At 38.7% G+C, this 12709-nt stretch overlaps 1 protein-coding gene across 1 annotated transcript in view; it reads right to left on the bottom strand.

Moving 5' to 3' along the window:
- Positions 1-12709, bottom strand: part of gnai2b (guanine nucleotide binding protein (G protein), alpha inhibiting activity polypeptide 2b) — a 109084-nt gene that overhangs the window by 33109 nt on the left and 63266 nt on the right. Inside the window, exon 2 of the mRNA XM_062997529.1 lies at positions 3226-3268. Coding sequence (XP_062853599.1) covers positions 3226-3268 — 43 coding nt within the window. The remainder of the gene's footprint in view (positions 1-3225; positions 3269-12709) is intronic.

Below are 12709 nucleotides of genomic sequence, written 5' to 3'. Positions count from 1 at the left end.
ACACAAAGCTGATCCACATATGAACTTGGCTCGTGAAGGTGAAAAGATGCAGTCGGCTACTGCACATGTGTCGGAGGGGGCGTGTGTTAGTCACAGCTCTCAGTCAGAGTGGAGGTCAACATCAGTAGAGGTGCAATGCAATCGGGTAATTGGATATGACTAGATTAGGAGGAAAATTGGGAGAAAAAAATGCAAAAAAACATTACTTAGCATTACTAAACCGTCAAGGTATGATGTTGAGGTAAAAAGTTCATAAAAATCAATCAGTCCAAGTCTCTAGGACTCACAATAAAAGCCATCATTTTGAAATGAAGGAAACCTGGAACATGTTTTGCCTCAGTTAGGGTCACTGTTTGTGACCAAAGTGGTCAAAAATGAAATCCATTAGAGGGTTACAAGGAGGAACCAATGAAATTTAAAAGGTAAAAAAACCTAAAGAAATTAAAACCCGAATGATCACCAGACAATTTAATACAATTTAAATAACAAAGGTTTTATTAGGTCAGGATTATTTAAAGACCTAGACGGCAAAGCTCTTAGAATATCAGGTGGAACTGCAGACATGCACACCATTAGTAGTTGTGTTAGAGATTATTAAAGGTTACATTTAGAAATAAAAGAATTCATGTATAAAGCACTGTGCTATACAGAGCTATGATTTTAGCTATCTTGAGGCTCTGTTGACCCCATCGGCAGACTAAAGCAACGGGTGAGGAAGTGCACGTTTCCTGTTTACGAACATGACCCTGAGACTTTTCTGTAAAGTGCAGCTTAAGAAAAGGTCAGCCAGTGCAGTCAGACAGAAGCTGAAGCAAGAGCAACTCTGAGAGTGCATTTGCTCTCTTCAGTAAGTCGATATGAATGTAGAAGAATGAAATAAATGAAATAGGCTCTTACGAGAAACTGTTATATCTTATACAGCAGCACTTGGCTGAACCTTGTGTGATTATACTGAATGAGAAGTGGATACACATGTATACTTCATTTATATTTAATGGTGAAGTACACCACCCATTAGGAGCACAACTAATAAGGCGAATTAATGTAAATGCCAACCCTAACAATACGATGTAAATAATAGGAAAAAAATTAAAGCGCTTTCTTATGTCTAAGGACTAGTTTTGATCATTTATGACACATTAATTACAAATAAATTAAATGAATGCAATTAGGTTGTGCAGTGGACGATTCTGCTGGCAAACCAGCGCTGAGATTCTAAACACCTCGGTTCAAATCTCAGCTCTGCTACCAGGGCACCATCTAGCCTGCAGCAGACAAAATTGGCCATCAAGTCTGCTGGGTGGGAAAAGACCAGACTGATAAAGTGGGTGGGGTCTTCAAACGCTGTGCAAACCCTGGTTGGCAGCCCGAGGCACCTGTGCATAAGTGTAGAAGCCTAGTGTGCGAATCCATCGAGGTGCGGACAAAAAAGAAGGGGTCGGGGGACTGCGCATGTGTCGGAGGGGGCATGGGACAGGTGAATATACCATCCTTGGACGCAATCAGGATCTAAAGCAGTGGAAGACTAATTTGGCTATACTAAATCTGGAGGAAATCAATAGAAAAAAAGAAGAAGAACATGACAAACTCCCCAGACTGTAACCAGATAACCTAGATGCCTAAAGCTGTGCAATACCAGCACTACCTGCTGCACCACTGTGAACATATAAGTAAATAAAAATATTGATAAATGATACTATCTGTCTTATCTATACTACTAAATTGATACTAATGATACTATACTATTATTTATTTACATCCTTCCTGGTATGAATTACACAAACACCTTCAAACGTCCCTCAAAGCAAGCAAAACACCACCTAGTAATATTATTTTACTTAAAATAAAAAACTCTGTTCCTTTTTGGGTGAACATCCTGACGCAACCCTCTTTATTTTTGTCTGGGCTTGGGACTGGCACTGAGAGCGCACCAACAAGTGCACCCCCAAACGGCTTGGCTGTTTCAGACAACAGAGCCCCACTTGACATTTAAACCCCAGATCTCAGAAGCAGTAGGCTAGTATACTATACTGCTGCAGATGCCCATTGCAAAGAACAATATATTACACATAAAAAAATCTAAGATATAAAAAGGGATGAAAAAGGGATACTAATTTTGCCAATTTATTTTAATTGATAACCGACTGTACCAATGCAATGCTCCTTTCCTAACTCGCAGGTACCATTAAATTCATGTAATTAGGGGTGTGGGAGCTCTTGCAGTGGGTGAAACTTGAAAGCGCTATTGCTAACAGCCACCAAGAAGATGACTTTTTTTTTTTGCTACATAGTACACATTACATGTGTACTGTTTTACCCTGAATAGTGCATGTTAGTATGAACCATGAATACATTTGAGATGAAGATAAGCTGATAATCATCAATTTCATATTTGGCCGTGTTAGTATGGAACACAAAACAGACCAAATAATCAATAAGGAAATTTGTTGCCAATGATTTTGATAATCAGTTTTGTCAGATAGTTGTTGCAGCCCTATAGCTTACTGTCGACATGAATAAAATGCATAATAAACATTTATCAGTGTTGAAAGAAGGTACTCCGGTCATAAGTACAAGCAATAATACATTTCGAAAGGCATAGCAGGTCAGAACATAAACAGAAAGTTATTAATATGTCTGCCCAGTGTTTCCTGGTGAAACCGGGCCCACTGCAACTCAGACCAGGATAAAACGGTTGATGAAATCAAATGAAAAATGTAAAAGGTAAACTCCTCAAAGCATAGCACATGTTTTTACTCTGTCAGTCTTTTTTTAGATAAGCTTAAGCTTAGAGAAGTAGGCGGCATTTCTGGATGCTGTTGATAAACAGCTTTTTCCTCGGTGCAGTAGTAACCTTTATTTGTAGATGCAGCGATAAACAGTGTTTACTGAAAAGGGTTTTCCCAAGTAATCCATAGACCATATGGTAAACTAAGCATTTTATAAATGCTCCTTTTCATCATGACAGCATCACCTTATTAGATTTATTTATTTAACATTTTACAATGTTCCAAGTCGTAATGCACCCTCATTCATTCATCTCATTTGACTGGCATGTGCAAAATATAGGAGAAACCAAACTAAAACACTGAGTATTTCTAAACACCTTTAAAAAAAAAAAAATTGTTTTCATTTGAATTTTATCTCTACCTTATTGCAACTGGCTTTGGAGAAAGTGGGAAAGGAATGGAAATGAAGATATAAAAGAAAAATAAATGTACTCACTTCATCTGCTTCACAATGGTGCTTTTTCCAGACTCTCCAGCACCTGCACACAGAAAAAACAAAAACTCTGTTAAACCAATCTTCACTCTTCACTATAATCTTCACTCTGGTTTTTGTTGTGTTTTGTTTTACAGACCTAAATACCTAGAGACCTCTGTAATGATGCCATCTAATAAGAAAATACAACTATTCTGCTTATTTGTGTTGCATTTGTGATATTTTAGAGATGGGACACACATGATCAACCTCTAGAATTTCTCCAAAATGATCTGATGATTTTTTTTTTTTCATTTCATTTTTTACCACAACTTCTTCCTGGTCAGAGTCTCAGTGGGTCCCATTTCCCCCCACAATTAGTGTCTACAATGCAGTAAAAGCAGCCCTTCCCAGAAATAGCCAATCATGTCAGTATTTAGACGCCTGACTGAACAATAGCACCTCTGTGGATTTAAACCCTGGATTCCAGCAGTATTTGGCTAGTGCAATTTACTGTGCCCCCTGAGCGCCCCCTTTAAAGAGTTAATAGTTGGCTACCCTCATGCAATTTGTAAACTGGTGTATTTGATTCAATTATTGAGTATTAAGTAGTGCCTCAAATTAGGACTCTTTTCCATAAACCTTTAGTATATGTTTCATCCTAATTAGGATCACAGTGGGCCTGCAAGTAAGGAATACACTCTGGACAGGGTGGCAAGCCTGAGACATGACTTTTTAAAGGGTAGGAGAAATAAGGACTACCTGTTGAAATACTACATAGACATGGCAAGAACATGTCAAACTTTCAGAGAAGTGAAGTCAAATTAATTTGTATAGTATTTGTACAGCACTTTTTACAATAGACATTGTCTTAAAGCAACTTTACAGAATCCAGGACCAACAGACCAAAAACCCCTGTTGAGCAAGACGAGGGCGACAGTGGCAAGAAAAAACTCCCTTAAAAATACAGGAAAAACCCTTGAGAGGAACCAGACAAGGTCTATAGACCACTGAAGTCGTGCCGTCATTTTGTAGGCCACGCCATGTTGTTATGCCCATATTTGGTAACCCGGGTCTAAGAGAAATTTTGAATAGGAAAAATGAATGGAGATTTCGCAAATTGTCTCTCTCGCATCCTGTAGTCATAAAAAATGTTCCAAAGCTGTTACGTTTTGTTTTATGGAGATTCTTCTGTCTATTATCACTGGATCCTCTGAATTATGAAGTCGTTAGAAAGTCAAAATATGAATATTGCTACATGTAAGCTAATGCTACTGCGCACTGAATTGATGTCATTAAACTGGAAGCCTCTTAATTCTTTCTCTTTTTTTCTTTTATAAGCCTCTTAAATAACCGCACGAAGCAGCGCGATTCACCGGTGTAACAGTGCAGTGATATTCACAAGTTTTGGTTGATATTTTTAGTAGCTAGCTACATTAAAGTAGAAAGCAAGGACGGTCGGGTGTTACGCTTTTGGTTGTACTCAACAACAGCGAGCCGCTCGTTCCTTTGATTTGATTGGTGTAGTTTTAGTGACGTCTAATCAATGTGCAGTAGCATTAGATTTCGTGTAGCATTATTAGTATTATGACCCTTTAACAACCTCGTAATTCAGAGGATCCAGTGAAGTACAGGAGAAAAATGTACACAGGACAAAACGTATAGGGTTCTGAACATGTTTATTTAGCACAGGATGCGTTAGAGCCCCGTTCATTTTTCCCATAGGAAATCTGAGTTAGACCCGGGTCTCCAAATATGGGCATAACGAGGACTACAGAATGACGCACGACTTCAGTGGTCTATGCATGTAAAGTTACATTTCTTATATCACAAATCAACAATACTTTTAATTCGGATTAATTAAAGTAATACGAGTAATTAGAGTGCATTTTCAATTCTGATTTGATTGTGGGTACTGGTGTGTGTGTGTTCGTGCAACAAGCCACAGTTCAAGTAACAGCTACACAGGGCAGCGACTTGTTGCCCACTAGAGTAAATGCTGGGTAAGTGTTCTCTCAGACTGCAGGGCAAATTAGATTTCATTATGAAATCCAATTTATAGACAGATTGTCTGCACTGCAAATAACAATTGACCAAATCTGATTTGTCTGTTCATACTGCACTCACTCTCACTCCTGCCAGCCTTAGTGTTATGCTAATGCCTAGGCTTTAGGGCAGAGAAGGCAAAATCAAGCAAGTCAACCTGCAACCAACAAAAATGTTCCATGATGAATTGTGTTTTACAATAAGGCTTTGTCTTTTCACAGAATGTATGCGGCAAAAAAAAGGAATGACGCAAAAACCACTCTAAAACAAATTCAATCAATCAGACTGAGAAGCATGTGTAGAACTACAAACGTGGCTTGAATGATTGGATTTCTGGTTTCTAGATTGGGCGAGCAGCTTAAATCAGATTGTCTGCCTATCTCGAGATAGAATAGCAGACTCATATTGTGCAGGTGTGTACAGAACCAATTATTGGTTTTAAAACCCTGAAAGAAACATTCATCAACAAGACTGGAATTACTTACTGAAATGGCCTTCTGGAATATAAAAAAATTACTGACTCCTTTTTAGTATGCATTTGTGCTCTTTTCAAGTCTCTTCAAGTCCTAGAGTACTACATTCTGTCAAAATGAACTGCCGGATATCATTCAATCCAAATGACTCCTTGAATCTGAGCCAAGGCTATATCTGCTGTCACTACTCAGATTCTTATTAGCATAAATGGCTTTCTATTATCTGCACGTCTCATGAAGAGTGAAGTGCACTGTAGTATATAGCCCGAATTGCTTGGATACCATTTATTACGTAATTAATGTAATTATATATACACACATACAGGAGCCAAACATAGGACCTCTGAACGAAGGACATCTGAATGAGTCTTATGGCATCTGGTACCAGGACATCACAGCAGGTCCATTAACTTATGTACATTGCAAGATGGCTTGTCCTACAGTGCGTCCAGGTGTCATCTTTTACATGGGTAAAAAATGCACATACACCCAGGTGTTCATGACTGTATTGGAAACAGATTTGTCAGACCAATTGACCTACTTCCATTACTAAAATGTCCAGTCCTGTGTGCTTATTGTAGGTTTTTTTTTTAACAATGGACAGGACTGGGCATAAACAGACATTGAATAATATATATAAATTAAAGGATAGAATAAATGGAGACAACAATACACAGCATCGCCTACCCTAATAGCTGCAAGACAAAAATTCTTGTCTGCGTCCACAGAATTGGTTGGGAGTTTACCAAACTCAGTTACCCAAGTTGTGTTTTTAGCTGCTTTAGAGTTCGACATCTTGGACATTTTGTCTAACCGATTGCTATTGTAGCCGAGCATTTGCTGAGTTTATAAAGAAATAAATAAACTGTACATAGACAAATTATCAGGAGCAAAAATACTTTACAGGCTTGTTCTCTTGAGGTGCAGACCAGAGATGATCACGTGTGTAGAGAAGCACAATTCTCCATTGATTATGAAATCCCCAAAAGGACAAAATGCACTCAATACGTAAACACACACATCAAACACTGTCAGCACACTACACCACAGAAACTTAATTGCCGTATGATTGCTAGGACCGCCACATATTGCACCTCATATTTCAGATGCTACGTGAAAAAAAAATTGGTAAACGCAAACCTTCAATTTTGAATATAAAAGCAAATTACATATTACACGGGAAACAGCTCATTTCACAGTCCGTGATGTGATTTTCACGGCCGTAAATTAGGTAGAGCCTTAGCAATATGGTTTGATGCAATGTTCATGTCATCATCAGCATTACAATTATTGCAATTTGAGCCAAGTAGGCCTTGTTTTGGTCAGTTCTCTGTTATCACCGAGTCTTGGCCGCCCAACAATCTGTCAGCAGGTGTGGCTTGTTCCGCCTCAGACCACTGCTGACTACTTGTGAGCATCCTTTGGCTTTAACGATTTGGCCCTTATCAAACATCAACCTGTGTATTACAAGTAACTACCATCAGCCTAACATTATTATGTCCCTGACCATAACATGCACAACTGTTTCCAAATAAGCATTGCCATGCACATTTCTGGGGGTGGTTATAGTGTTTTGGCTCATGAGTGTATATATATACAGCTCTTAAAAAATGAGCAAGTCAACTAATTAATGTCTGGCGATTCAAAGCTAGCTCTAGTTTCAAGGACTGCACTAATTGATCTAGTAGTTATATAATGAGTACTTAATGAGTCGACTTCTTATTCCTGTTACTTATTTAATCAAGTCTACTTAGCTGAAATCTTTAATGTACTTTAAAAAGTCTATCTCTCATTACTTTGACTACATTAAACCAGTGTTTGTCCCAAATACAATTCTTTACAGCCTTGTTTATATACAAAATACAACAAGCGCTGTCTTTATAATGAGCCCAAATTAAATCTGATAGTGGTTTCAATCAATCAGAATCAGGGTTTGAGAACAGACTTAGTGCTGAAGTGTAAAAGGTTTAATTTAAAGGACAGTGAAGAGGGAGCAAGCAAGATAGACGATGGAATTTTGCTGTCAAACTCAGGTTTCCACCAGCTCCCGCTGTGTCACTGCAGATCAGTCAGGCACTTCAGTCAGTACCAACAATAAAGGCCTTCAGGCATGCCTGTCATGGCCTCTGCCCAGCTTGTTACGCTCTTTCTGTCAGCTGCCCCCCCCCCTCCCTCCCCATTTATCACCTCACAGAAAAGAATGAAGGCAGACAGCTAGATTGGTACAAAGAAGGCAAAATAATTTGAACATTTTGAAAACCACATTATAAAACATTGTGAAAACCAACATGGAGGGTGAAAGAAAGAAGAGCTTCCTAAACAACACTTATAGTCTTACGAACACTTTACACTTGTTCCTTACACTCCACGCATGATTCAGTGCGAGTGGAAAGAGAGACAAACTGAAAATCTCTTACTCTGATTGGCTGCACAATGCTGCTGGCAGTACTCTCCGAAATCAGTGTGAGAAATGCACCCTCCCTACACAGCCATCTGGTAAATCAGAGCAACGAAGCCTGACCAAATGCTAATTCATCGATGATGACATTGAAGTCTCCACACTTACACGAAGAGACGAGTGGAACAGATATTGCTACATAAACATCTACAAAAAGAGCAAATCTAGAAATTAATTGAGGCGTGTTGTTACATAAACAAAACATCCGTATATACAGCTGATCAACTGGCAGCTGCAGCAAATGCTTTAATTAGATAGCCACCAAATTTCATACACACACTTCAAATGTTTGTGTTCAGTCTACCAGAAGAGTGTAAGACTGTTACAGCTACAAAGGAGTGCCAACTCCATCTTATTTGCCCAGGTTTTTGCTCAGGTGTCCACATACTTGGGGCCATATAGTGTATTCCGGGTTGTCGCTAGGGTGTTGCTAAGTAGCTGCTATAGTATCCTAAGGGTAGTAACCCTTGGGTGGGTCACAGAGAGAAATAATAATTAAAACAAAATTAAACGCAAATGAACTTGTACACAAACACCCCTTGTGGAGGCTTTACATTACATCTTGTAAACCACAGTGGGACCAGATTGCCACCAGTTTTATTAAGCAAGTTTATTTTTTTGTGTTTCGTTTTGATTAGGGATGTCCCGATCCGATCTCACAGATCGGGATCGGGGCCGATCAAGGCATTTTTAACTGATCGGAAATCGGCTTTACTAATGCCGATCATAACCCGATCTTTTGTTTTACGTCAGCATGTCCGCTGTGTGGAAATACTTTAAATTGGAAAGTGAAACAATTCCAACAGTGAAGTGTAATGTCTGCAATGCGAGCGTTTCACGAGGCGGTAGTAGCAGAGCTGCGTTCATTACTGTAGAATTTTACTGTTTATATGGTGTGTGAGTCGAGGATCACTCCGGTTTACAAAACAATAACTTTTAATCCGAGTATGAAAACTTCAGGACCATAACATACAGCTTTTACGAGTTTACGTGTTACAAGACAAGTGATTGGCTTAGTTATGTAACCGAGTGTCATAGTGATGCACTCACTTAATAAATAAATAAATACACGGTATATTCACCAATTGTCGGGAGCATAACACTTTATTAACTTATTCTGTTCCGAATAGCGGACAGCCAGAGCCGAGCACGCTATCCCATGCACTATGGAAGCCCCAAAGGGTCAAAACACACTCACTTTGCGTAGACCCGTCCATCAAACCATTGTCACAATACAAGCACTTTCAGAACTGGCTTTCCTTCATAACAAAAGAGTGACTTTCCATTTTATTTTGGTATTCAGGTTTTACTGTAATGCTGTTAAGTAACTTATTTGTTTTTTTATATTCAAGTTAAGCTGCTACACCACTTGTGAGTGGAGATTTTTGTTCATTTTGAGTGTATCACTGCATTAAACAGAATTATGTTCTTTGAATATAAAGTTCAAAGTGAAACTGTAATTATCTCACTTCATTTTTACTACAATGCTGCACTAGGTTTGTTTACTTTTATTTTGTAAAAGAACATTAAGCAATAGCTTGGATGCAGGCAATTTTTTTCCTACAGCACTGCAGAGCTATTCAGTTGTTAAACATGTACATTGAATTAATTTGAATAACTGTAATGTACTTGAAGTGTGCACTGTGTGAACAGTATTATCTAGTTCTTATCTAGACAATATCTAGAAAATACAAGTATCGGTTTGAGAATCGGTATCGGATCGGGATCAAAATTAAAGATCGGGATCGGGAACAAAAAAACGTGATCGGGACATGCCTAGTTTTGATGCATTGTTTGTGTTGTCTGGGTCGCAGAAAAAATCATGGATAAAATGTGGATCGCTCAATAATAAGTTTGAAAAACCCTGTCCTAAGTGGTTGCTGCAGTGTCACCATGTATTTGCTAAGTGGCTCCTATGGTTGTTCAGGTGCTATGTGAGGTGTTTAAAGCCAAGACTATGCTCTGGTTATTACTAGAAGGTTTCTATGGTACTATCGCTAGGTTGTTGCTAATGTATCCACATCAGCTGCTAGGGTGTATGAGGTGGTTTCAAGGTTGTTCGTAGGTAATTGGTGTTATTTTTTGGGTGCTTGGTAAGGAGCTGCCAATTGGTAATTCTAATCTGAATAATATTTTTTTTTTACTAGGGATGTAACGATACACTCTACCCACGATACGATACGATTCACGATACTGAGTTCACGATACGATTTTTTCCCGATTTTTTTAAACAAAATGAAATTAAAGACAAATGACAAAGTTTCCTTTTATTATTTCTCTTTAAAAAATAAAATAGAATAATGTATGTGCGCTTAGCTTTTATTTATCTAAATAAAAACCAAAACCAAAAACAATGCTGCACATTTCCCCTCACATTTCACATTTTGTGTAAAAAACAAATGAAATTTTTTAAACAAATCCCACATTATATAATAAATAAATAAATAATACAAACAAAGAAAGTAACCTCAAATAAATGAACTAAGGTTTTGCCTGTGCTTCTTCCAAGCTTGGTAAAGTGCTGTAAAGTAAAGTGCAGGCACGATGGAATGCAGTACAGTATTTAGGCTCCAGTGTGTTAACCAGCAATCGAAATCTCTCATTTTCAACTACTGAAAATGGCCTCATATCTTTTGCCACGAAAATACCAACGCACCTCATGTAAATGCGCTCGTCAGCGTGGTTTGCCCTTTTATGAATGATTTTCGCTTACGCGGGGTGACCGGAGCTTCTCACTGTGGTGCCGGTTTATATTTTTATCATGTTCGCTGCGCTATGTGTAGTTCAGTATCCTGTTGTTTTGTCCATTATCTTTTTTCATTTTCGGTCTTGAGGAAACCACACTTCTGATTTGAAAAAGAAGGGGGCATCCTCAAGTTCCACATCTTTACCTGCGGTCGCCTTTTTTCTAGTACTGTGTAGTTCTAGGGTTGCCAAGTCAGGCATAAATCACCACCGCAACCTTTGAATTTTCACCCATTTTGGATAAAGCTCGATTTGGCAACCAGGCGAGGTGGCTGACGCAAGTGCTGTTTAAAGTGAATATCGATTCATTTTACTTGAATTATCGATTTAAATCGTGGCACAAATGCATCGTTACATCCCTATTTTTTTTTACACATTAATATACACTGATCAGCCATAACATTAAAACCACCTCCTTGTTTCTACACTCACTGTTCATTTTATCAGCTCCACTTACCATACAGAATCACTTTGTAGTTCTACAATTACTGACTGTAGTCCATCTGTTTCTCTGCATGCTTTTTTAGCCTGCTTTCACTCTGTTCTTCAGACGATCGCTCATCTGTTGCTGCTGTTTGAGTTGGTCATCTTCTAGACCTTCATCAGTGGTCACAGGACGCTGCCTACAGGGCGCTGTTGGCTGGATATATTTTTGGTTGGTGGACTATTCTCAATCCAGCAGGGACAGTGAGGTTTTTAAAAACTCCAGCAGCTCTGCTGTGTCTGATCCATTCATACCAGCACAACACACACTAACACACCACCACCATGTCAGTGTCACTGCAGTGCTGAGAATGATCCACCACCCAAATAATACCTGCTCTGTGGTGGTCCTGTGGGGGTCCTGACCATTATAGAACAGCATGAAAAGGGGGCTAACAAAGCATGTAGAGAAACAGATGGACTACAGTCAGTAATTGTTGAACTACAAAGTGCTTCTATATGGTAAGTGGAGCTGATCAAATGGACAGTGAGTGTAGAAACAAGGAGGTGGTTTTAATGTTATGGATGAAGCCGTTCTATATTACTGCCATGTTTGCTATGTTATGCTGTTTTTCATTACATAATTTATTTATTGTGATTTTAGCGTCATGTTTTACACACTTTGGTGACAAGACAGATAATCACTGGTTATACAACATTTATCAGCTCAAGTTTAACGTCAAACACAGTCATGGCAATTTAGTATCTCCAATTCACCTCACTTGCATGTCTTTGGACTGTGGGAGGAAACCGGAGCTCATGGAGGAAACCCACACAGACATGGGGAGAACATGCAAACTCCACACAGAAAGGACCTGGACAGCTCCACCTGGGAATCGAACCTTTTTGCTGTGAGGCAACAGTGCTACACACCGAGTTACCATGCAAACTCGATGCTGTGTTTTATATTTTAATGGGGAGTCATAAGCTTGATAATAGGGATGCAGATTTTGCCACTATTTGACAATTAACAACCCTTTAAAAATCATTTTCTAAAAATGTTAAATTTTTTCATTTATTTTCCAATCCAGGAACACAGGCAATGATTGAACTCTGTTCCTCAGGACCTGTGTTGCTGTGCCGTAGGCTTCTTTCAGCAGTGATGCCAAGCCACTCTTTTTTTCCACACTGCTATTGTCTTTGCATTCATTACACAGGATTTTCATATGGGGATTTTGGGAGAATAATAATAAAGCAGAAAAATACAGAACAGGAATAACATGACAGGTCTACATGAACGTGAGGAGAAAAATAAGGTTTTAAATAAGCAGAACAAGTCGTAAAGGGATGGAAATGTACATGA

The sequence above is a fragment of the Trichomycterus rosablanca genome, chromosome 6 (genome assembly GCF_030014385.1).
Source record: "Trichomycterus rosablanca isolate fTriRos1 chromosome 6, fTriRos1.hap1, whole genome shotgun sequence".
NCBI classification, from domain to species: domain Eukaryota; kingdom Metazoa; phylum Chordata; class Actinopteri; order Siluriformes; family Trichomycteridae; genus Trichomycterus; species Trichomycterus rosablanca.
This window is presented reverse-complemented; position numbering and strand designations above follow the sequence as displayed.